The sequence below is a fragment of the Lactuca saligna genome, chromosome 8, assembly GCF_052625555.1.
Source record: "Lactuca saligna cultivar CGN05327 chromosome 8, ASM5262555v1, whole genome shotgun sequence".
NCBI classification, from domain to species: Eukaryota; Viridiplantae; Streptophyta; class Magnoliopsida; order Asterales; family Asteraceae; genus Lactuca; species Lactuca saligna.
This window is the reverse complement of record NC_136424.1, coordinates 17,546,122-17,571,946: the sequence shown is the minus strand read 5'-3', so window position 1 is coordinate 17,571,946 and position 25,825 is coordinate 17,546,122. Positions and strand designations below refer to the sequence as shown.

General features: G+C 35.9%; 2 protein-coding genes and 1 long non-coding RNA gene across 4 annotated transcripts; 1 reads left to right on the top strand and 2 right to left on the bottom strand.

Annotated features, from left to right (window-relative positions):
- Nucleotides 1–12,444: 12,444 nt before the first annotated feature.
- On the bottom strand, nucleotides 12,445–12,837 carry LOC145009440 (uncharacterized). Its single transcript, XM_078968135.1, has one exon. It carries the CDS (start codon nucleotides 12,835–12,837, stop codon nucleotides 12,445–12,447), a length of 393 nt encoding a protein of 130 aa, XP_078824261.1.
- A 490-nt stretch (nucleotides 12,838–13,327) lies between these two features.
- LOC145009439 (uncharacterized) lies at nucleotides 13,328–14,707 on the bottom strand. Its single transcript, XM_078968134.1, has one exon. It carries the CDS (start codon nucleotides 14,705–14,707, stop codon nucleotides 13,328–13,330), a length of 1,380 nt encoding a protein of 459 aa, XP_078824260.1.
- A 4,390-nt stretch (nucleotides 14,708–19,097) lies between these two features.
- LOC145011935 (uncharacterized) lies at nucleotides 19,098–23,115 on the top strand. Of its 2 annotated transcripts, none has more exons than XR_013664331.1 (7): nucleotides 19,098–19,196; nucleotides 20,425–20,464; nucleotides 21,526–21,699; nucleotides 22,283–22,326; nucleotides 22,409–22,481; nucleotides 22,661–22,726; nucleotides 22,851–23,115. It is a non-coding gene; the product is annotated as an uncharacterized LOC145011935 (long non-coding RNA). The 2 variants fall into 2 exon arrangements; XR_013664330.1 differs by having other exon boundaries at nucleotides 19,104–19,196; nucleotides 21,526–21,726.
- The last annotated feature ends 2,710 nt before the right edge of the window (nucleotides 23,116–25,825 follow it).

Below are 25,825 nucleotides of genomic sequence, written 5' to 3'. Positions count from 1 at the left end.
CCTTTTTTCCTTTAATTGATAGATGTGATTGTTGGATTTGTGTGTGGTATTCAATTGTTTATTATTGATGTGGAACAAATATAAAATTGATACTATTAGACAATGAAATTAGTAAACTTAAGTTATTTAAATTATATATTTGAAATAGATAGTGGCTGTTTTGTATCTGTAACGGATAGAAAGTGAACAACAATTACTGGTGCTGGGATTTACGATTCACTTCCTTCATTTCTTTTGTTCAGGTTTAAATAGAATAATATTTTGTAACAATTTGTTTTTCTTACTGGGTATATTTGTCTTTTTGTCCAAAGTTGTTTTTAGGTCGGGAATAATTGTGTTGTTGTATATAAGTGAGTTATTAATTAATAGAGGAAGGAAATAAATTTTTTCTTCTAGGACAAGCATGCAAACAGTGTTGACTAATTATAGTTTCCGATAGCAGGATGTTGTGATGGAGTGTTTATACATAGGATACTTGTTTATCACATTTGTTACAAAACGATAATGATATCATTCGAAACAAAACATGGGGTTAAAAGTGCAGCTTTGTGGTATTTACTATTTGCTGCTCCGTTTTTGATTTTTTGCTGGTGGTGGGCCTGTGATAGGTGAATTGGAAAGGTGTTAGCATTCGTTGTGGAAAATATATATATATATATATATATATATATATATATATATATATATATATATATTTATCTTAGATATTGGTAAATTGGGTTATTACATGGTGGATTGAAGGTGAGAGCACGTGCGATGGATTGAGGAGTTCTATCTTCTTCAGTTGATGTGTTATCTTTTCGCATTCTTGTCATCCGTGATAGGGCAGGTGTTGTCGGAACAGGTGGCTCTGGTGTTGGTGTTGTTGTTGAGTCATAGATGTCAATTATTATGAAGCGGATGTTGTCAGGTGCTGATGCCCTCAACATTTGGATAAACATTGTTTTTGTTTGTTTTTGTGATCGGTGATGATTGCAGGCAGTCTGTTTCTGTTTGTGTGGGGGTCGTCGGATATGTATTTGTCAAGTGATGACTTTAACAACTTTCGACATGATGTTTCGGATACAACTGGAGGTATGGTGTCTGTAGTGTCGGTAATGGTTACTGTCAATTTGTACCTATGGATATAGAGCAGTTGTAAATTGTGTAGTTGGTGAAGAGTTGTTTTTTGTTTGATTGAGTATATACTTACGTGTAGTTTGGTTTTTCAGTCAGCCCATGTGCACTGCAGTACCAGTCATAACCTCTTATGAAAATCGGATCTTTGCAGATCGGACATGTTGCTTGGTACCAGGTGTTTTGGAAGTGAAAGTCCTTGATTGAAGCTTGTACCATGAATGTTTTATCCTATAGGCAAAGGTGACCTGGTTGTGGGAGTACAAAATGGTGTGTATTTGTAAAAAGTTGTATTAGTGATATCATCTTACCAGCAGATCAGATCGTGTTTTTAGTTTCATGTCATGTAAGGTTGAGGGGGTTCCAGATGGTGCCGGCACTGGCCTTGAGGGTCTTGTGAATCTGAGGTCGTATACTTGTTGGTATATGATATCGATGATATGAAGGATAATATTGTTCTGTAATGTATGTCACTTACAAATTAATCAATGCCGTTGTCTCTGGTATATCTGGATTCACATAGATATGTGTAGCATGTGATGACCCATATCGTAATGCTCCTGTATGGAAGTTAGTTGGTGATTAAGGGCATCAGAGGATACAGTGTCATAGTCATATTATATATATATATATATATATATATATATATATATATGTATATATGCTAGTATGTAGAAGAGGATACCATTAGATTTTGATGGTTTTATGTTTGTTACTGCAACAACGGTTGGCGTAGCCGCATGATCCAGGGCGGCACAGTTGAATTTATGTGGATTTTTTATGCATTCTCTCCATAGATTGATTATTGCGAGGTCACTACCACTATTGAAATTTTGGTTGTTTTTGGTGCTAAACAGTGATGTTAGAACTTATAAGTGTAGTTTGATGGTTATTATATATATATATATATATATATATATATATATATATATATATATATATATATATATATATATATATACCTTTCATCTGTGAGAATAAGTAAGACAAACGGTTCCTTATTTGTTTTCGTTATTCCCCCTTAATCCAGAGTCTTCATTCCAAGCTTTTCTCTCATGTCCTTGAACATGATTCTTGCCAACGGTTTGGTGAGGATATCAGCCCTCTGTTCATGACTTGCAACATGCCTCACAGCAACATCCCCCCTTTCAATGCATTCTCTGATAAAGTGAAACCGGGTGTCTATGTGCTTGCTTCTCCCATGGAATACGGGATGTTTTACTAGTTCAATAGCTGACTTATTGTCAATGTGGATTGTTACTGGACCTAGCTTTTCCCCTGTTATCTCCTGGATCAAACGACGAAGCCAGACTCCTTGACATGTTGCCATAGTTGCTGCCATAAACTCCGCTTCACACGATGACAGTGCAACACATCTCTGTTTCTGGGAACTCCATGTCACTGGACTTTCATTCAAGTAGAACACCATTCCACTTGTACTTCTTCTGTCAACCAGGTCTCGGGCGTGATTGCTATCTGAGAATGCAATCACTTCATTCTTTCTAGAGCTTTGAGGGTAAAATAGTCCAAGATTGAGAGTTCCCTGTATATATCTTAGAATTCTCTTCACAGCTTGATAGTGAAGTTTAGTAGGCCTTTCAAGGAAACGACTTACAATTCCCACTGAATATGCTATGTCAGGTCTAGTGTGGCATAAGTATCTCAGACCACCAACAATACTTCTATATTCAGTAGCATTTACGGGTTCGCCATCTTCATCCTTTGTCAATTCCAGCTTATGCTCCATGGGTACCTCTACTCCATTGCATTCTTCCATGCCCATCTTTTTCAACAAACTCTTAGCATACCCTGTTTGTTTTAAGTTGATTCCATTCTTTTCTTGAGTCACTTCGATACCCAAGTAGTATGATAACAGCCCCAAATCGCTCATTTCAAATTCCCGGTTCATTTGTTTCTTGAATGTGTTTACTTCATCCTCATTTCCTCCAGTGACAATGAGGTCATCAACATAGACCCCGACTATTAACACGTTTTCTTTCGACTTTCTTATGTACACTGCATACTCATGAACACATCTTCTGAAACCAATCTGCTTCAGGTACTTATCAAGGCGTGCATTCCAAGCCCGAGGGGCTTGTCGAAGACCATACAGTGCCTTGGACAGTTTGTACACCATACCTGTCGAGTTTTTCTTAACGAAACCCTCCGGCTGCGATACATACACTTCCTCCTCCAGCTTCCCGTGTAAGAATGCTGACTTCACATCTAAATGATGGACTCGCCATCCATTTTTGCCTGCGAGAGTTAGAAGTACTCTCACTGTTTCAAGCCGAGCCACTGGAGCGAAGACTTCTTCAAAATCGATCCCTTGTTTCTGAACATACCCCTTCGCTACTAGCCTAGCTTTATGCTTCAAGATGTTTCCTTTTGGGTCTCGTTTCAGTTTAAAGACCCACTTGAGACCAATGGGTTTTCGACCCTGTGGTAGTGTCACCAATTCCCATGTCTTGTTCTTCTCAATGGCACTCAATTCGCTCTTCATGGCTTTTACCCACTCGACACTACTCTTTGCTACTTCAAAAGAGCTTGGTTCCTCGTGATCCAAAGTGAGCAGGAGTTCATCTTCTTGTCTGTAGATATCCGACAACCGGCGGTATCTCTTTGGTGCACCACCACCTGTTGATTCTGAGGTGGTGGTATTTGATCCTGTTGAACTTGTGGGTGTAATAAGGTTAGATGGTGGGGACGAAGGAATGTTTATTGGAGAGTTGTGGGCCTGTTCTGTTGGAATCTGTTCATTTTCGGAGTGGGCTTGTTGACTTATATTGAAGAAGTCCATTGGGGTATCACCTTCACTAAAGCCCCAAGTTTCTGAAGGTGCATCATATTGTACTTGTTCACCATCCTCCTCGTTGAATCCTTCCACAACCAATGGACAACCTACATGTTCTTTAAATCGTTCTGATTTCTCCCATATCCACCCTTTGTCTTCCTCAAAGCATACGTCTTTACTCACACAAATCTTTCCAGTGTTGGGATCAAGCAGTCTGTATGCTTTGCTTCCGATTTCCGTTCCAAGATATACATATTTCTTGCTCCTATCCTCAAGTTTCTTGAGATGGCCTTTCATGACTTTTGCATGAGCGATACAGCCAAACACCCGCAGGTGTTCAACATTTGGTTTTCTTCCGGTCCAACACTCGTATGGGGTTGTGTTTTCTAACGCCTTTGTTGACACCCGGTTAAGCACATACACTGCATGTCTTGCTGCTTCTCCCCATAATGTCTCTGGCACCCTTTTGAACTTCAGAATTGTTCTCACCATCTCTATTACTGTTCTATTCCTTCTCTCCACGACCCCATTTTGTTGGGGGGTGTAGGGTGCCGTGTAGTGTCGATTCAGACCTGTTTCTTCACAATAGTTACTGAAGTCTCTGGACACAAACTCTCCACCCCTGTCTGTTCTAAAAGTCTTGATCTTGTCACCTGTTTCATTTTCTACAAGCGCCCGAAATCTCTTGAACACACCCAAAGTCTCATCTTTCGTGTTCATGAGATGAATCCACATAACACGAGTGAAGTCGTCTACAAGAAGTAAGAAATACCTTTTTCCTGATGGTGTGACTGGTGTGATTGGACCACACAAGTCCCCGTGTACTAACTCGAGTCTTCTTGTTGCTCTGAAGTTGGCTTCTGTTGGATGTGAGGTTCGTGTTTGTTTCCCGACTAAACATCCTTCGCATGGACTCAAGGGGGCTCGAATACACGGCAGCCCACGAACCATGTTAGTCTCTGACATATGTCTAAGTGAAGTGAAGTTCACGTGCCCTAGACGGTTATGCCATAACCAACTTCTTTCATTTTCTTCACTGCTGAGTAAGCATTTCCCTTCAATCTCATTCAGGGCTATCTTGTACAAACGGTTTGCTGATCTTGTGACTTTCATCAGCAGCCTCCCGGTTCTGTCATGAATCCACAAAAATGCTCCATGCATGAGTATCTTGTCACCCCCTTCAGCTAACTGTCCCAAGCTTATTATGTTGCTGCATAAGCTTGGGATATAGTATACCTCCTGAAGTAGTCTTTGTTCACCATTTTTACACAGAAATAATATTGCTCCTTTGCCTTCTATTCGAACTTTAGAGCCATCCCCAAACCTGACATATCCTTTTATGGTCTTATCGATTTCACGAAACTTTTCTTCTTCTCCTGTCATATGATTGCTGGCTCCATTGTCTAAGTACCACACCTTAGATTTGCTTGTTTCATCCCCTTTTGATCTTAGCTTTGGCGTGACTTTTTCTTCATTAAGAAAGACCTCATGGAACACCTTTTCAGAGTTGTATGCAGACAACAACAAAGCTGGTTCATCATCATCTGGTACTTGTGTTAAGTTGGCCTCTAGATTCCTTTCACGGCGTGGATTTTTGCATTGGAAAGCGTAGTGCCCAAAGTCTTGACAGTTGTAGCACTGTATCTTCTCTTTGTCACTATTGTTTGATGATCCACGCCCTCCTCTATTGTGATGAGCGCCACCACCGCGCCGCCCACCATGGCCAGACCATGTACCACTCCTCCCACGACCTCTCCCTCGGCCACGGGAACTGCTATTGGGTCGGTTGTCTCGCTGGGATGACTTCTGATCCTCATCTCTCTTCTTTTTTGCTCTATCAGACCACTCTTGATGAGTCAAGAGAAGTTTTCCTTCTGTGTTTTCTGTGTGCCCATTGTGCCCCTTTACCCGTTCTTCATGAGCTTTCAATCTTCCAATTACTTCTTCAACTGACATGTTGTCTAAATCAGCGAATTGTTCAATAGTAGAGGCTATTTGAACAAACTTGGACGGTACCGCACGGAGTAATTTCTTTACCACATAATCTTCTTCTACAACATCACCCAAAGCTCTTATATTACTTACTACATTGTTCACTTTCACAGCAAACTCGTCAATCGTCTCCGTTTCTTTCATGCTTAACAGTTCGAACTCCGCCTTGAGGGTTTGGACTCTCGCAGTCTTAACCCTATCTGCTCCCATGAACATAGTCTTGAGTGCTGTCCATGCCTCCTTAGCCGTTTGCTTCTCTGCCAACGAGAGTAACAAATCTTCCGGTATGCCTTGATAAATGGCCGCCAAGGCCATCTTATCCTTCTTCACTTCGACAGCCGTATTGGGGTTGCGGGGTTCAACAGCGTCCCAGACGCCTTGAGCCTGCATGAAAACACGCATCTTTATTGCCCACGCAGCATAATTGCTTCTTGAGAGCATGGGGTAGTGCAGCGTGATGGGTCCGTCTTTCTCGTTCCTTTCATTTCTGTCTCCCATGTTGAGTGTACGAGGTTGGTATTTGGGCATATACCAGGTTATGCTCTGATACCAAAATATTGTCTTTTACACAGGAAAGGTAAGAGCTTTATTCACAGGGTAATCACAAAGAACAAGAGGGGCCTGTTCAGGTGGGGGCAAAAACTCACTTTACTGCAGAATTGAAAAGAACAAAGTGGGGCTAATTTTCTGAATTTTCATTCTAATGCTTGACTGGGAAATCGACTACATATTTAAATGGAAAAACAAGGAAAATGCTTCCTAAACTAATGGGGCAACTAACCCACTTCTTGATTACGCCTAAAGAAAAGGAAATATGGCCAACATGGCCTTTTGAAAGTGTCAAGCTACTAAATAAACTTAAATTTCCCAAAATACCCTCTGGATTAAACCAACACTCTTATCTTTGATAGAACACCAATGAAGTATGTTTAGAAGGAAATATAAGTATGTAAAAAGTACTGGTACTATGAACTTGTTTATTGTGAAGAATACCTGGATAATATTAAAAGGCAACTGGTAATGCTTTGGTTGATATGAAGTTTAATTGCATGAAACTTCATGTTCAGAAATTGTTATTGTTGTATTCTTGTAAACAGGTATGGCATGTTGGTTGGTACATATTTCATTTGCTAAAAATTTTTCAATTTTCAACCGATTTTGTTGTCATATGTTTTGGTAGGAACTTACAAATCTGTCAACAACAGCCAGGTACCAGGTTTCATATTGGCGGACATCGTGCTTCCATTTACGTAGGATTCTATCCTGTAAGGGCCCTCCGATACCTTCAGCTTTGAGTTCTGAGATACTCGTCATCATTTGTGTGGTCTCTCTAATATAAGAAAAGATATGGAGGTCAGTAGTATATCCAGATGAATATAAAAAAGTGAATAAACATGTAAAGAGTTTTGGAATAGCAAAGAATGTATGAAAAAAGTAAAAAGTAGTAAGGTTCATGAAAGGTAGGACAGGTAGTGATATTGTAGACCTCGATTAAAGTAACTTTCTGCAGTAGATCTTTCAAGACAACATTTTTTGTTATGTTGGTTTTCATTGTGTCAGTGTTATTTATTAGTATCTTTATGGAATCCGGTGATGTTGCACGGGAAAGGGCAATGTAAAGTTGTCCGTGTGCGATGACAGACTGTGACAAATAGATACCAATTTTACGTAGTGATTGCCCTTGACTCTTGTTGATAGTCATTGCATAACAAACCTTAACTGGAAACTGTTTTCACGAAAAGATGAATGGCAGATCTGATGACTTATGTATGAACTTTATGCGTGGTATATATACTATAAAGCAAATGCTTTGTTGTATATTGTTGATGCTTTACAAGTACAAGATACGATTGGCATATATAGCCAAGATTACAAACTAACTTAGAGATTATCTAGGAGTGTACAGCTAGATCTTTTGACTAGGGTAAATACAGAAATATAATATACATATAATGTACACATAATAATAATATATCACTTAATACGCCCCCGCAAGATGGAGGATCCATCGGATACGCCAATCTTGGACCGTAGTCGTTGAAATGGACCCAATGAGAGAGGTTTCGTTAGAGCATCTGCAAGCTGATCGACAGAGTTGACATGACGAACATGAAGTGAGCCATCTTGTACCTGTTCACGGACGAAGTGATAGTCTAAGGCCACATGTTTCATTCTTGAGTGGTAAACAGGATTCGCACATGAATATGTAGCACCAGTGTTGTCGCAGAAAAGTGTAGGAGACTGAGGCAACAAGATACCAAGTTCACTTAATAAGTTTTTAACCCACATAACTTCGGAGGCAGCATTGGCAAGGGCTTTGTATTCTGCCTCTGTAGACAAACGAGATACGGATTTTTGTCTTGCAGATCTCCAGGAGATAATATTGGAGCCAAGGAATAAAAGATAAGCGGTTGTGGAGCGACCACCACACCCAATACTACCCCAGTCGGAGTCCGAGAAGGCTGAAAGTGAGAGATTGGATTGCTTGTGAAGATATAAACCATGATAAATTGTACCTTTGAGATAGCGAAGAACTCTTTTTAAAGCTTGCCAATGTGTGTCAGTAGGAGCATGCATGAATTGTGATAGTTTGTTGACCGCAAAAGAGATATCCGGACGTGTAAACGCAAGGTACTGTAGTGAGCCCACAAGTTGGCGATACGGTGTCGGATCTGTACTGGGGGAGCCGTCATGCAAGGTGAGATGAGCTGATGAGTTTAACGGAGTAGTGACTTCTTTAGCTCCATCCATGTGAAATTGTTGTAAGAGATCATGGATGTGACGGTGTTGGGAAAGAAAGAGACCAGTAGAGACAGGAATGACTTCAACGCCTAAAAAATGATGAAGGGCACCGAGGTCTTTTATGGAGAACCGATTGGATAATGCGGAGACGAACTTGTCAAGAAAGGAGTTTTTGTTGCCGGTAAGTACAAAATCATCGACGTACACAAGGAGATAACTAATGATGGGACCGGATTTATAAATGAACAAAGATGGATCAGCCTTGGATTTGTGAAAGCCAAACGACACAAGGAAGGAAGTGAGTTCGAGATACCAAGCTCTAGGTGCTTGTTTGAGCCCATAGAGAGATTTACGGAGTTTGCAAACATGAGTAGGATAATCAGGATGAATATAACCAGGAGGTTGAGTCATGAATACTTCTTCATGCAAGGTGCCATGAAGGAAAGCATTATTAACGTCTAGTTGTCGGATGTTCCAGTTAGAGGAGAGGGCAATGGATAGCACTGTGCGTATTGTGACAGGTTTAGTGACCGGACTGAAGGTTTCGAAGTAGTCTTTGCCTTGTTGTTGGAGGAATCCTTTGGCGACTAAGCGGGCCTTGTATTTGGAGATGGAACCATCCGGGTTGCGTTTAATGCGGAAAATCCATTTGCATCCGATTGGAGTGTGGGAGGCTTTGGGTACGAGTTCCCAGGTACCATTTTGTAAGAGAGCGTTGAACTCATGGTCCATGGCAGTGCGCCATTGGGGATCTTTTAGGGCTTGAGTATGGGTGGTTGGTTCGATTGAGCTTGGAATGGGGTGTAAAGTAGTGGAGTTAACAAATGATTGGTTGTAATATTTGGTGTTGGGTTTTCGAGGCCGATGAGCAGGAAGCGTTGAGGCTGTAGGAGGTGGCGGTGCTGTTGGGGATGGTGGATTGAAGGTGCTGGGAGACGGTGGTTGTTGGGTGGGTGTGGCTGGTTCCTCGTCGGGTGGATTAGTTGTGTCGGTGATGGGTTCTGGGTGGAGAGTATCAGCTGTAGTGAATAGAGGAGGGGAAGATGTAGTTGGCGTTGCTGGATTTGAAGAGGTGGGCAGGTTGGTAGTATGTAGAAGATTTTGTTCAGGTGTGAGTGGGTTGAGTAGCGTATCAGGGGTAGGGAGTGTTTCAGGAAGGTTTTCGGTGGTATAAGGGAAGGTTGTGGGGATGAACTCCACATGTCTGGAATGGTATAATTTTTTGTTTTGAGTATCATAGCACTTGTAGGCAGACTTAGATGATGAATACCCGAGAAATAGACAGGGGGCTGATCGTGGTTGTAATTTGGAGGTGGTATAGGGACGGAGCCACGGATAGCATAGGCAACCAAAGGGTTGTAGTTTATGATAGTTCGGTGATTGGTGAAAGAGGCATTCAAAGGGGGATTTATTTTGGAGAAGGGGTGTTGGAAGGCGGTTGATAAGGTACACGACTGTTTGGAATGCATGGGACCAGAAGGTTAATGGCATGTGAGCATGATGGAGGAGTGCTAAACCGGTTTCAACTATGTGCCGGTGACGTCTTTCCGCAATGCCATTTTGTTCAGGAGTGTGGGGTGGAGTTGTGTAGTGAGATATACCATGCTGTTGAAGGTATGAGGTAAGACCTATGTATTCACCTCCATTGTCACTAAATAAGGATACAATGGGTAGCTGGAAGAATTTTTCAACTAACACTTTGAATTGTGGAAAGATGAGAGCAACGTCACTTTTGTGAGTCAAAGGATATAGCCATATATACTTGGTGAAATAATCGACAAAGATGACATAATAAGAGAATTTATCAACAGACTTTTGTACCGGTCCCCATACATCCGAATAAATGAGTTGAAGTGGTTTTGTAGCAACAAAGGAATTTTGACCAAATGGCAATTTATGGCTTTTATTAATTGAACAAGATGAACAATGAACATTAGACTCAGACTGAAATCTAAAACCTAACCTAGAGACTAATTGCTTGAAGACTTGACGCGAAGGATGACCAAGTTTGTGATGAAGAAGAAGTGGTGAGGTCTTGGTGGTGACATGAATGGATCGTGTTTTGGGGAACCGAGTGAGGTAAACGCCATCAGTTCTCTCTCCTCGCATGAGTCGCGCCCCCGTGTCCAGATCCTTCACATAAAAATGAGATGGAAAGAATTCCACCGAAACAAGATTAGTGTCACATAATTCACCAACAGAAACTAAATTCTTATTTAATTTAGGGACATGAAGCACATTAGATAAAAGTAATGGTTTGTGAGATGTGTGAATATATGATTGACCAGTATGTGTAATAGGTAAGCAGGTACCATCACCAAGTACTATCTCATCGGGTCCTCCGTATTCCGATACGTGATGAAGGGATGTAGGATCAGAAGCAACATGATTGGATGCCCCTGTATCAAAAATCCATTTTGGAGAGGCTGGGGAAGATGTGGTGACATTGGCAGTGGGCTGTGGATGGCTGTGGCTGTCAGTTGTGATGTTGTTGTCGCGGAGGAAGCGTGCTAGTTTCCGGCAATCCTTGGTGAGGTGACCGGGAATGTGACAGAATTGACAAAACTGGTTGTTTTTGGTGTTTCGGTTACCACCAGGATTGGTGTTGTTATGCCATTGAGACTGTTGAGTGCCACGAGACTGAAAGGGCGGTGAAGATCGAGTATGGCGAGTGGAAGAGTGGGTATTGGATGACCGATTGTGGAATCCTTGATTGCGGGTAGTGTAATTGACCGTGGTAGGCAGGATATCGAAGGGAGGATGGGCTTCTTTGAGGCTACGTTCAAAGTCAGTAAGCTTGTCAAACAGTTCTGAGTATTCAATTGGAGTGTCTCGTACCTTGAGAGCAGCAGCAATGGTGTGATATTCGTCGCCAAGCTGTGAGAGAATATGGACCATGAGGTCCTCTTCGGTGACGGGGCTCTGGGCAAGGGCTAGGGAATCAGCGATAGCACGCATATCCTGGAGAAATTCTGTGATCGATCGAGAGCCTTTAGGGTTTTTCACAAGCTTAGATTTAAGGGAGATGATGCGTGACCTGGAAGTAGAGGCGTAACTGGAACTGAGTCGATTCCAAGCCTCACGGGCTGTTGTAGCAGATGACACCAGGGGTTGGATTGAATCTGAGCAACTCCCTAAAATTGCACTGAAGATCATTTGATCCTTGCAGTACCATGGCCGATACTCTGGATTTGAGATGATTTTTCCGTCTCTGTCTGTGAGGGTGGTCGCTGGTGGTGCTGAGGTGAGGTGACCATCTAGGTCAAGGCTGATTAAGGTTGATTCAACCTGTTTTCTCCACACCGGGTAATTGTTTGGCGTAAGTTTGATTGTGAGATGAGTGGAGGCAGTGATTTGAGCGGGAGTTTTAGAAGCCATTGTTGACTGATTTTAGGGCAGGAACGATTTGGCTCGTGTGAGCAGGAGTGCTCTGATACCATATAAAGCAAATGCTTTGTTGTATATTGTTGATGCTTTACAAGTACAAGATACGATTGGCATATATAGCCAAGATTACAAACTAACTTAGAGATTATCTAGGAGTGTACAGCTAGATCTTTTGACTAGGGTAAATACAGAAATATAATATACATATAATGTACACATAATAATAATATATCACTTAATATATACACGTTTTCCGATGGATGTACCGGTTATGATTGTGTCTTCGATAACAGTTGGTAACAATTGTGACACAATCATAGGGGGTACCATTACATAAGCCTTTCTTTTTGATTTATGTTTCTTAACAACATTATCGGACAATTGACCTTAAGTAAAAGGTCGTGTAGTGGTATTCATGGAGAGCTTAGTTGGTTTAGGTATTCAATTGGATAGAGCCCCTCCAAATCCGATGTATGTTTTCCATTTGGCTGCATGGAGTCTGTGCTACTGTATACCTTCGCAGCTGTTGTGACCGTTTCTAAAACATGAGTGTTTATCTCATCTGCTGAATCGTTTGTGGGACAAACTATTGCTCTTGCTGAAAGGTCTCCTGCAGTCGGTTGCTTAAGTGTACAATCCCCATAGACAAAATCTATTAAGGTTTGCAAGGAATTGGAGGAAGGTGAAATTAGAAGTGAAGGTGGAATTTGTATCCAACTTGTGTCCTGTGGGTCATCTTTGTTAGGTACACCTATAAATCCATTACCAATAGCCAGCAGCCACGTGGCAAAATCCGATGAGGACATTGTACCGTGAGGTACTGCATCACAGGACTCTAGTCTCATGTTCGTATGTAAGAAGTGAATACTAAAGTATGTCCATAAATACGAACTTGGTAGAGTTAATGCTATGATTTCGGAACGTGTACTCTTTGGTAGAACAAGAAGAGTTTGGCGGAAATCACCACCAAGGAGTATAGATATGCCTCCGAATGGTTTTTCGTCGCAATCCAGGACATCTCTAAGTGAACGGTCCAAAAATTCAAAGCACCTTCTGTCACTCATCGGTGCCTCATCCCAGATAATGAGTGTTGTATGTTGCAGAAGATCTCCAAGGAAGGTGCGTTTTTTTATATCACATGACTTTTTGTCGTTTAAATCGATAGGTATTTTGAACCTTGAGTGTGCAGTCGTGCCAAAGGGTAACAAAAGCGATGCGAATCCAGAAGCAGTAACAACCAAAGCAATCTTGCCACTCGACCTCAAATGTGAAAGAATAGTTGTCCACAAAAATGTTTTACCAGTACCACCGTGTCCATAGACAAATATTAGTGTTTGTTTTTTTGTCTTGTATGGAAGTAACAACTTTGTTGTAGACTGATCGCTGGTCACCGTTTAGCTTTGGTAGGAGATCATTGTGATGTTTCAGTAGTGCTTCCTTGTCGTAGCTCATTTCTTCCAAGAGCAGTTGATTTCGTAGGACAACAATCATATCCATTGACGGAACTGGAAGAGGAAGGTCAAAGTCTGCCATCGATTTTGATGGGACCGCCGAACGGAGTGTATCTTCTAAATCATGAAGCAATTGTTGTTCAACTATCTCTGCAACAGAAGCAACTGTCTTATCAGGTATTTGAGTTGTGAGGCAATGTAAATAATCGTCTTTCATCTGATCACACGCTGTATTCCATAGCAAAAGTGGATTGCTAACCTCACAGAATAACAGTAGATGACAGAAAAACGATTGTAGTTGTGATGCAGTTGCCCAGACTGAAGCCTTTGTGAAACATATCAACCACTCGATATCATCACCTATCAATCCAAGTGCATTACTGGCTGCTCTGAAAGTTGGGTAAACAGTACGAGAAACGGTACGCAAGTCATCAAACGATGTACATCCTTTCTGGTGACATAATAGCATCCGTAAGTAAAATAATTCCCCACATGTCGGATGTACAAATACTAGCCGGCCTACCGCTTTTGATGATTCATAAACCCGCCGACCCCAACTCTTACTTATTTTATCCCATTTGTAACTTTTTGGATAATCAAGATATGTCAATTCATGACCTTTAGGGTCCCTTGAGTTGCTTTCGAACCATCCAAGTAGCGTTGTTATGCTGGCAACTGGATTAGATAAAACCTCGGGTATGGAGCTGTCCCCTTTGAAGATCAATTGTTGCATATTTTCTTCATGAACGGTTAGAATCTGAACAAGTGGATGTGGATGATGTATATTGAAGTCCAAAATCCGCCATGCTGCCTCATGTGGACATATATATCGCCCATCCAAAAAATTTTGGACTTCATTTATAGGACGATTATCTTCATTTGCAGATCTGTGAGAGCTATCAGTAGGCATTGAACTGGATGATCCATGTGAAGATTTTGCCTTTTGGATACAATATCTAACACGATCTGGACCTTTAGAAATATACTTAAATAGGTACTTAATCATCATGCTCCAGCCACAGTACTCAACATTGATATGTGCACGGAATCGTGAACAAAGCCTTTTGTTGTAGGGCACAATATATCCATTGTCAACAATCTGTCCATATTGGTTAGTGTAGTGCGCAGTTGAGCTACGTTTGTACCGTACATATCCATCTGTGTCAAAAAATGTAGCAGGAAGAAATGGCTTAGGGAAGTGTTTACTGCATTTACCATCTTTCATACATGGAGCCTTTTGGTTAAGTGGTCCACATGGACCATGGATCATACAGCTTGTTATAATTCTGCCTCATTAACTGGATCTGGCAGTTCAGCTGTGATATACCTGTCAACATCACTTCCTATTTTTATCCGATCTGATGCTGACACGCACACCAAGGTATGACAATGAGGAAGTCCTCTTTTCTGGAATTCAATACTATAGAGATCTGTGATAATGTAGAGATTAAATCAATTAACACTTGTTAATACATTTGCTATAAAAGACGATATAGGTATAAACAGATATTTTTTTGTAAAGCACGAAATATTTAAATCATAACAGACTGAGAGCAGCAAATTTGTACAAACAACCAACAGTATTAAACTGTGAGAAAGAAAATACTAAAAACGAACACAGAAAATATATACAAACGTAACTCTTAAACAGTTATGAACAAAATATGGAAGAAAAACCGTAAAACAGGAATTGCAAAAGGTAACGTAAAATGGAACAGCTACAATGAACAATCACACATATTACATATAACACATGGACTCAAACTATAAAAAATTTAAGATAATGAATATGAACGTAATCGACGAAGAGGCAACAAAAATGTAAGTTACAGATATAGTAACGGAAGGACAGATAGAAAATAAGAGTAATGAATAGAATCCAAACACTGTTAATATACAGTGGCTGGAAACAACATATAGATAGAATTTGTAGGACGAAATAATAATAATAATAATAATAATAATAATAATAAGAAACAACCGCATACACAGATCATAGTAGTAACATATCCAATGAGGGGTAATTTTGGAAAAGAGACAAAATATAAAAAAATTAAAAATAAGAAACAATTGCATACAGAGGTGATATGAATTCAGCGGTAATTTTGGAAAACCAGAGAAAATATCAGAAATACTTATGTATGAGTAACCTACACTATAGCAAACCGTATATTATATACAAGGGGAATTAAGTTTTGTGTAAACAAATTAAAATATGATAGTTTCTACCATACACAGACACGAGCAACAACTAATCCATAAATAAGTAATTCTGGAACCACACATAGTTTGTAACACAGACAGATAGAAGTTATAGGAATGTAAATAAAAAAAATAACAATAACAAACATTAAAATGCAGAGGTGATATCAACTGAGGGGTAATTTCGGAAAAACAGAGAAAATATTAGAAGTGCATATGTATCAGTAACCTACTCCAGAATAAACAGTATACTATATAAAAAGAGAATCAAATTTTCGTTAAACATATGAAAATACAATACTTTCTACCATACAGGGGCAGCAGCAGCAAGTTATCGATCAAAGACTAATTTTGGAAAGACACATAATCTGTACTACAAACGGAAACAATAGGAAGATAAAAAAGAAAAATAACAACAACTAACAATATTTTTACATTTTGTTTTATTAATATATTTATAATTTTTAAAACGTTATTATTTTTGTATATACACATTCAACAAATCCTATTTATAAATTTACACAATTCGTTTACAATTGAACTTGATTCTCCAACCTTGTTGTCTGGAGTGACATCTTTCTAACATACCTAATACCACGAAAGAGATATTTTTTTATTTTGGAAAAGAAACCTTAGGGGATGCAGCACCAAGATATCAATAGAAGGGTAATTTTGGAAAGACAAAATGTCTGTACCACAAACGGATACAATAGGAACCTAAAAAAATAAGTAACAATAACAAAAAATAAAATGCAGAAGTGATATCAATTTATGGGTAATTTCGGAATAACAGAGAAAATATTTGAAGCACATATATATATATCAGTAACCTACTCCACAATAAATAGTATATTATATAAAAAGGGAATCAAATTTTCGTAAAACAAATGAAAATATAATACTTTCTACCATAGAGGGGCAGCAGCACCAACTTATTGATAGAAGGGTAATTTTGGAAAGACACATAGTCTTTACCACAAACGGATACAATTTATAGGAAGTAAAAAATTTAATTACAATAACAAACAATTGCATAGAGGGCTGGCAGAGTTAACATACCAATTCAGGGTTAATTTCGTAAAAACAGACACAATATTAGAAATACATATGTATAAATAAGCTAGTGAATAAGAAACTGTATATTATATTAAAGTGGAAATAAATATCCTTTAAACAAATGAAAGTATAATACACAACTGATCAGACCAGTGGAAGCAGTAGAAACGTGTAACTGTATGCCAACATATATATATATATATATATATATATATATATATATATATATATATATATATATATATATATATATATATATATATATATATATATATATATATATATATATATATTCTAATCTATCCTAATAAAAGAAAATAAAATTTGCCACATGTCATATTTTAGGCCTCTTGCCACATGTAATTTTTTGGTATTTTTCAATTAAACTAATTCCATGTGTAATTTTCTGGTTTTTTTTTTATTTATATAAAAAAATTATAATTATAATTAATGCATTAAAAGTATTGATCGATTCATTCTATTATTATTTGATACCCTTTCCTTACAAAACGCTTACTATTATAAGAGGTAGACATTTTTTATACGTTTTCGCCTATCCATTCGGTTATCATTCTGTAACTACAATATTATACTGGGGAATATAACTTATCAAGGTAATTAACTTTTCGGTCTGTTCACATCTGGGTAACTATCTTTTTTTTGTACATATGTAGGTAACAAACTTTTTTGAAGTGTTCACATATGACCATTATGACCTGCTATAGCAGGTTAAATCCTAGATGTGAACGATTTCAACAAGTTTGTTACCTAGATGTGTACAAAAAAAATAGTTACCCAAATATGAACAAAACGAAAAGTAAAAATTAAATTACATGAATGGTCCCTGTGGTTTGGGGGAATTTGTAGTTTTGGTCGCTAACTTATTTTTTTAACTTAAATGGTCCCTATTGTTTATTTTTGTTGCGCGTTTGATCCCCGTCTTACCTAAAAATACTATTGTGCCCTTATTAATTTATTTTTTTAATTAATTTTCTTATCTATGTATTTATTTTTTATATATTTATAAAAATTAATAGACCACACATATTTGTATCTCCTCGGATGATCCCTACTATTTATTTTTTAATTAATTTAATTTTTTTTAACACGGATGATCCCTACTATTTAATTTTGTTACGAACTTGGTCTATGTCTTACCTAAAAAGACTATTGTCCCCTTATTAATTTTTTTTAATTAGTTTTCTTGTTTATGTACTTATGCTTTATATGTTTAAGAAAAATTAGTAGACCTCACATATCTGTATCTCCTCACCATCCCATCTTTCATCATTCTCAACTTCTATTTATTTTTCATCTTTAGTGATATCGACGTCTTCATCATCACTTCTTTTTTCGGTCCTTCAACTCCGTCGAATCAACACCACAACCCACTAAAGATGAAGAGACAGTAGGTTATGGTGTTGGTTCGTCAGAGTTGAAGTACCAAAAAAAAAGACGGTGAAGACGTCGATGTTACTAAAGATGGAAAAGAAATAGAAGATTGGGAGGATCAGAGATGAGATGGTGAATGGTAAGACTCAAATTAAATTTCTCAAATGTGGTTTCAGGTTTACGGTGATGAGATACATATATGTGGGGTATATTAATTTTTTTTATAAAAAATAAATACATAAATAAGAAAATTAATTAAAAAAATTAATAAGGGAAAAATACTATTTTTAGATAACACAGACATCAAACGCGTAACAAAAATAACAGTAAGGATCATCCGAGTTAAAAAAAAAATTTAATTAAAAATAAACAGTAGAGATCATCCGAGGAGATACAAATATGTGTGGTCTATTAATTTTTTTAAATATGTAAAAAATAAATACATAGATAATAAAATTAATTTAAAAAATAAATTAATAGGGGCACAATAGTATTTTTAGGTAAGACGGGAACCAAACGCGCAACAAAAATAAACAGTAGGGACCATTTAAGTTAAAAATATATATTAGCGACCAAAACCACAAATTCCCCCAAACCACAGGGACCATTCATGTAATTTAATTTTTAATTTTCGTTTTGTTCATATTTGGGTAACTATTTTTTTTTTTACACATCTAGGTAACAAAAATTGTTGAAAGCGTTCACATCTAGGATTTAACCTGCTATAACAGGTCATAATGGTCATATGTGAACACTTCCAAAAAGTTTGTTACCTAGATATATAGAAAAAAAGATAATTATCCAGATGTAAACATTAGCGAAAAGTTAATTACCTTGATAAGTTATATTCCCTATTATATTGTAATCATTCAATCAAAAACATATCTTTTAAGTTATATTCCCTATTATATTGTAATCATTCAATCAAAAACATATCTTTGTTGACAACATCGCCTCTCTTCTCACGTCGACTCTCCCCTACTCGCCGTCACTCCCCTGTAAAGACAAGATCAAGATACCGGCCAGAGACATTCGATAGCTACATCGCCGTCGCACCCAAACAGGTTCCATTTTTCTTCCTTATTTTTTGATTTCTTTGAAATCACCGATTGATTTTGTTGGTAGACTTCTTTTTTATCGAAAAGGTTTTGTTTTCCTGTGATTTCCTTCTTCACATTATCACATACGATATTTTTGTAGTATGTTTTTTTAATATCAATCGTCAAGTTCAAGTTCTTCCTTGGAATTCTGTTAGGTGATTTCTTACTTTCATTGATAATTGATTTGCTATTGATTCGGTAATTATGTTTGATGTTCAAATGTATGAAATCTTATGTGTTTTTAAATGGAATATGTTTGCAGGCAAGCTGTTTGATTAAATGACTGATAGAGATAGCACTTTCTTATGCATGTTTTCACTTATCAATACTAATATATATATATATATATATATATATATATATATATATATATATATATATATATATATATATATGTTTTAATGTTTAACTTTTGAATTTTAGACATTCATATTTAACTTTTTTTTTAAAAGAATTCGCATTTAAAAACCTAATTATGTAACAATGAAGACTTGAATACTACACAAAGTCTTAACTTTTTCAAGTTGATACCCTCTTGTTCATATTCCTAAAAACAAATAAGAGCACCATGTTACTGAAAACTGCATAATTTCTTAAAACATGCAAACAGCCCTTCAAGTCCCACCTTTTTTAAAGCTTAAAAAGACGTCGAACAAAGTGCTACATAAGCCTCTCCTTAATACTGTTTATCTACACCTGATAAAAAGCTATTTTGCTTAAAAATTAAAACTTTTGTTAAATTAAATATAGTTTTAGGTTGCCGTTACCGGCAAAATACTTATATACCTTAAATGACTTTAGGCCATCAATATCCAAAATGCTTATAGACGTTATGTTCTTATTTTGAAACATAATTTTTCTAGAGGCCATTTTGAAAAAACTTTCATAGAGAGGTGGGTATTTTGTACTACCATTGATTTGTTTTTTAAACCATCATATTTCCATTTGTTTCCTTTAATTTAGCTGCTCATGGAGTAATATGAAGAATATAGCATTTTAGTTAATAATTTTTTGATTTTTAACAATTATTCCTTGAGAAAGTTTACTGTTTGATGTTTGACTGATCTGACCATTAATAAAATTTTGATTTTATCAAATATATTATAAATCTATGATGTTATATTCATGTTTATTTATTCATTTTCTTTTTTTATTAATGTTAAATGTCCACAAAATGTTTAATTGTTTGCAGCTTCTACACAAGGTTGGCCGCCATTTCTTCGATTATACTGGTGGGTATTTTGTACTTTGATTGATTTGCTTTTTAAAACATCATATTTTCAGTTGTTTCCGGTAATTTAGTTATTTCTTCCATTCAGGTTTGAAATTCTTTGAAAAAAATATCTTATTTTGCAATACAACTATAAAAAATCAATGAACTTATAAAGTACATTGTTATATTAGATATGTGTGATCAAACTTGGTTGTTATTTCCTACTTTAATTCAAATTTGGTACTACCATTCTATTTTTGAGTCCCATCTGTTTAAATAGCTCAGCTCATCTTGATTATTTTTATTCAGTTTCCTTTTTTATTAACGTGAAATGTCTACAGACTGAAAATTGTTTCCGGCTTCTACACTCACCTTAAATCCAAACTTTTTATACTTGTGTTCTAACTATGTGTTGTATATATATGCAGAGAATAAGTTTCTTATACCAAAAAACAGCAATGTCCTGACATAAATATTTTTTTTTAATAAACCCGTGTATTATTATTCATACCTAGTAAAAGAACAGGTTTAATCTCATATTGACAACTGTCATGCAATTAGAACCCCTCATTAATGTTATATATCATTTATCATACCATTTGTCAACCTATTAATTATTCATTTCAAATTTCTCATTCTAATTTTACTAAATTAATAACTGATTTTTCATTTTAAATTTCAAAATTTAATATTTCTCCATTTAATTATATTAAATTAATAACATTAGATTAAAAAATAAAATAAAATTAATATAAATTTTAAAATGATATAACTCCACGTATTTATTTAAATCAGCGATTATAATTTTATATAACTAAAAAATATCTCTTAAGTAATAATTTATTTAAAATAATTGATTAATAATTTTGATTTTTTAATACGAAAGTTTGATTAATTTTATAACCGTGGTTATCAGAGGTTATAAACTAGTTATTAGATAAACTAATAATTTTTGTTTAGATCAAAGTAATAGTTATTTTAATATATTATTTCATCTATGTCATTTAATTTTATTTATATTTATGATTTGAAATTTATTAACATTTTATTTGTTATATTATATAATATTCAATATTTCAGATTTTTCCCTACATCGTTATATATTTTCTTCTTATTTGGTTCACACCGCCTCCGAAACACCGGCGCCACAGCAGCCTCCATCTTCAACATCATCCTTCCCTGCAGCCACCGGCGCCGCCCTCCTTCTCACCGAAGCAACCGACACCGCCGACTTCTGCGCAGTCGTTTGATTGGGTACTGAAGATCCTCGCCTCTCTTAAAGTACGTATTATAGCAATCTTCGTTATTGTATGCTTGTCGGATTACAGATTGATTTCATGTGTGTTTAGATCTGATTCGTTAATTGTTTGGTCAAAATTGGCAATACGTAAAGAAATCGCAATTTCAGATATCCCTTACCCTGTCCCCAATATTCTCCTACCGACTCTTTCTTGATATAACTGATTTCTTTACAATATAATGACTTATAATTTCTTTTTCCATGGCTAATTTTTTACAAGTAGTTTCTGAAATTGTATTTTATGTAAGACATTGTTTTGAAAACAGAGGAAATTGCATTCGTATTTGGAGCTATGATTGTATTACTAACCCATCACTGAATTCGATCTAAACTGAAGCATGATCAAGAACAAGAAAATCATAGAACAAGATCAAAGATTTTATGCATAAAAATTTATCTTTCCACATATTATTCACATTACTATCTTGTTCTGATACAATTTCTCATGTAACACATGTTATTTTATGTTAATTTGATCAACAATGCTTGAAGGTCATCCCTAATTTTGAGAACTGTTTTTTTTTTTTTTTCTTTCAGAATCTGCACTTGATGGATCCTAAATACACAGGAGAGATGTTAAAGTAAGTTTTCTTGAAATATATTCTAATCAAAAATGACTAATAACAGTACATAATAATATTATTCTTTAACTTTAATATGTAGACACTTGGAGAAACAGGATGAACTCCTCATGGATGCTTATAGATCAATGTCACATGAATTACATAAACTTCAGGTAACACATCTTTTCTTAATCTTGATTTATATATAAATAAAGTTAAAATATTCTTTAGTTTTTATAATTGACTTCCATTCCATTTTTTATAACACGCAACTAAAGTGTAAAATTGGCATTTTGAAGAAAAAAAACATGGAAAATATCATAGGAATATTAATCATTTAGTCTTTTTGTAGGTTGAGGAAGAAATGTTAATGCGTGCGTTTTATGATCTCATGGCATCTCAAGGTCTGGCTACAAAGGTGATATTAATTTTGTAATTAAAAATGGTTAATTTTATTAGATATATGGAATCATTCTTGAAATTACTTATTAGTCAACGTTTATGGTCAAAGTTAATATGTTTTTTTAATTCGAATTTTGCAGAGACAAGATGGTACAAGTGTTTTGGAAGATATTGAGCCACCACAGTCAAAATCATTGGTCAATGTGGATAGTAATAAAAAACATTAAATAAGTCAAACGTTGTTTTTGAGGTTTAAATTTTGGGTAAATATTTGTTATTGAATAGCATATGTGGCTAACGACTTTTGTTACACAATGTGGATGTGGTCTATGAGAAACGTATTAACTATGTGTACACTAACACTAAATCGAATTTTAAAAAGTAGAGCTATGTTCTTTTACTTAATTTAGTATAATCACTAGTAACTCGTCAAATTACACTAAATTTGTTAATGCATTGCTTTTTAATACCATAATTCGAAGTGTTTCATTTTAAAAAAATTTTGATTAATGAACTTGTTTCCCCACTTTTATCAAATTTTGTTAATTTACCTAGAAGATTAATGTTTAACATAAAAAGTTTTTTAATGCACTTATATATGTTTTGATACCTTTAAAATAATGCTAATATCGATTTAATTTCTGTTTAATATTCATTCAAACCGCTTTTTTTTTTTCTTTTTTTTTTTTTTAAATAATTTTACGGTTAATTATTTATGTCAATAGTTAAAGAGTAAATTCACCAATCTTCCGTTAAATAGTTTTGGATGTGGAAACCATAGCTTCAATTTGCATGAATAAGTTATTTTAAGACATGCATTGATTGCAATGTCCTTTCTCTGTTTTCATAAGATTCGTATGTTTTCCAACAGAAGACAAGTACAATGTTCCAAAAACTTGCGTGTCTTGTGCCCTTAAATTGTGAAGACACTCTTCTCTTTCCAAAAAATATTTAAATTACTATCTTTATTATGCTCATTTGAGTACCTATTTAATCAACAATACTTGAAGATCATCCCTGATTTTGAGAACCTTCGGTTGATGTTTAAGTAAGGTTGGAGGCTAGGATTTCATGGTATCAATAGAGATCGCATAATCTAATGGACCTTAAATATGAAGAGATTTTAAAGTAAGTTTTGCTGAAATAATTATTTTTCTTATATGATTAGTAGCACATAATGTTCTTGTTCTAAATGTAGACACTTGGAGAAACAGAATGAACTCCTCATGGATGCTAGTAGATCATTGTCACATGAATGGCAAAAACTTAAGGTGATTGTTTTTTTGTTTGCATGTATTGTTAAGTGTAATATCCAAAACTTTGCTTGATTTATTATGATTTTAATCTTTTTTTGTAGGCTGAGGAAGATATGTTAATGCATGCTTTTTCTGATTTCATGGAAGCTCAAGGCCGGACGACAAAGGTAATGTTAATATTGTAGTTAAGCACGGTTATCACTCAAGTTTTTATTGGACATGTGAGAAGTGAAGTAGCGTAGGTTTTGGCTACTTTCTTTACCTTTATAAGATTTTTTAATTTACAACTATTTTACTATTAGTTCTATATCTAGTATTTCTATTTTAAATCTCTCCCCTTTTAAACTCGGCATTTGTTGTGGTCTTTTTACAGAAAAAAGATGGTAGGGATGTTCTTGAAGAAATCAATCGACCACACTCAAAAGAAGTTGTTAATGTAGATTTTGTTGGGTGTCCCACATTAAAATAAATTAAAGAATGATATTTGGATAAAATAAATTAAAATAATTGAATAAAATAAAACTGGTGGATTTAAAATTTCAAAGTTTATCACTTAAAAATAATTAAATAAAAAAATAATTAATTAGTTTGATGATAGATTGGGTCAAAATCTTTGATTTTGAAAATTAAAGAATGATATTTGGATAAATTCATTTAATATGAATTTAGAGATAGTAAAAATTCAATCATATAAGGTTGGATTAGAATATAAGAAACTAAAAAAATATTTAGAATGTCATATTGGAGTTAATTCGAGATTTAAATGTTAAAGGGCTAATTCCGCTAAATTTGGAAACTAAGAATATTATTTAGGATGCTATCCATACAACAAACACAAAATGGACTTTGATTCTACACCATGTGTGTTTCTTGGATACAGTACCTCTCACCATGGCTATCACTGCTGGCTATCACTGCTTGGATCGACAAACTAAACGCATTTATATTGTCCCCTATGTTCGATTCAATGAACAATCTTTTCTCTCACTAAGTTTACATCCTCATCCGAAAACTCTTTGTTCCTAGAACCACATTATTCATCCTGTCCCACTCCACCACCTGAAATCGTTGAAGCACCTGTCTCCACTCTTCTTGATCCACATTTCGAACCATCCCCTAACATCACATACACCTCACCACCGCCTACTACTTCCTCACCACCGCTCACCCTACACTACCTAAAATATATGTTCAACACTCACACTTAAACAATAATCCTACTACCATTCCACCTTTGAGCATTACTCTCATCCTCAAACCATTACTACATCCATTATCACTCAAACATTGCCCACCTTTTCCTCATCTTCAAATCCTATTCCACCAAACTCCAACCTCAAAACAACCCACTTACTACAAAGCACAGTTATTGCAAAAGGTTTTCACCAACAACAAGGGGCAGATTATCATGAGACTTTTAGTCCTGATGTGAAATCAACAACAATTCGCCTTATTCTCTCCCTAGTTGTTGCACAAAATTGGCAATTATGATAACTTGATGTTAAGAATGCATTCCTCCATGGTGACCTACAAGAGATGCTATATTTATAGCAACCATAGGGTTTTGTTGATCCACAAAAACCAGATCACGTGGTTATTCAATTTTTTGTTTGTGGTTATTGAATTGCAATTAGTTGTATATGTGAAATTATGTGAAAATTAGATTGTATATTCCGTATTTGTTTGAATATATGTGAATTTGGTATATATATTCCAATGTATGTGTGTTTGATGTATATGTGGTATATTAGTATTTGGTAGAAATTATATGTATTTGTTATAAGTAGAATGTTATTGTGTGTATGTGAATGTATGTATGTTTGTTGTAAATGTGATATATGATTGTGAAACTTTTGTAT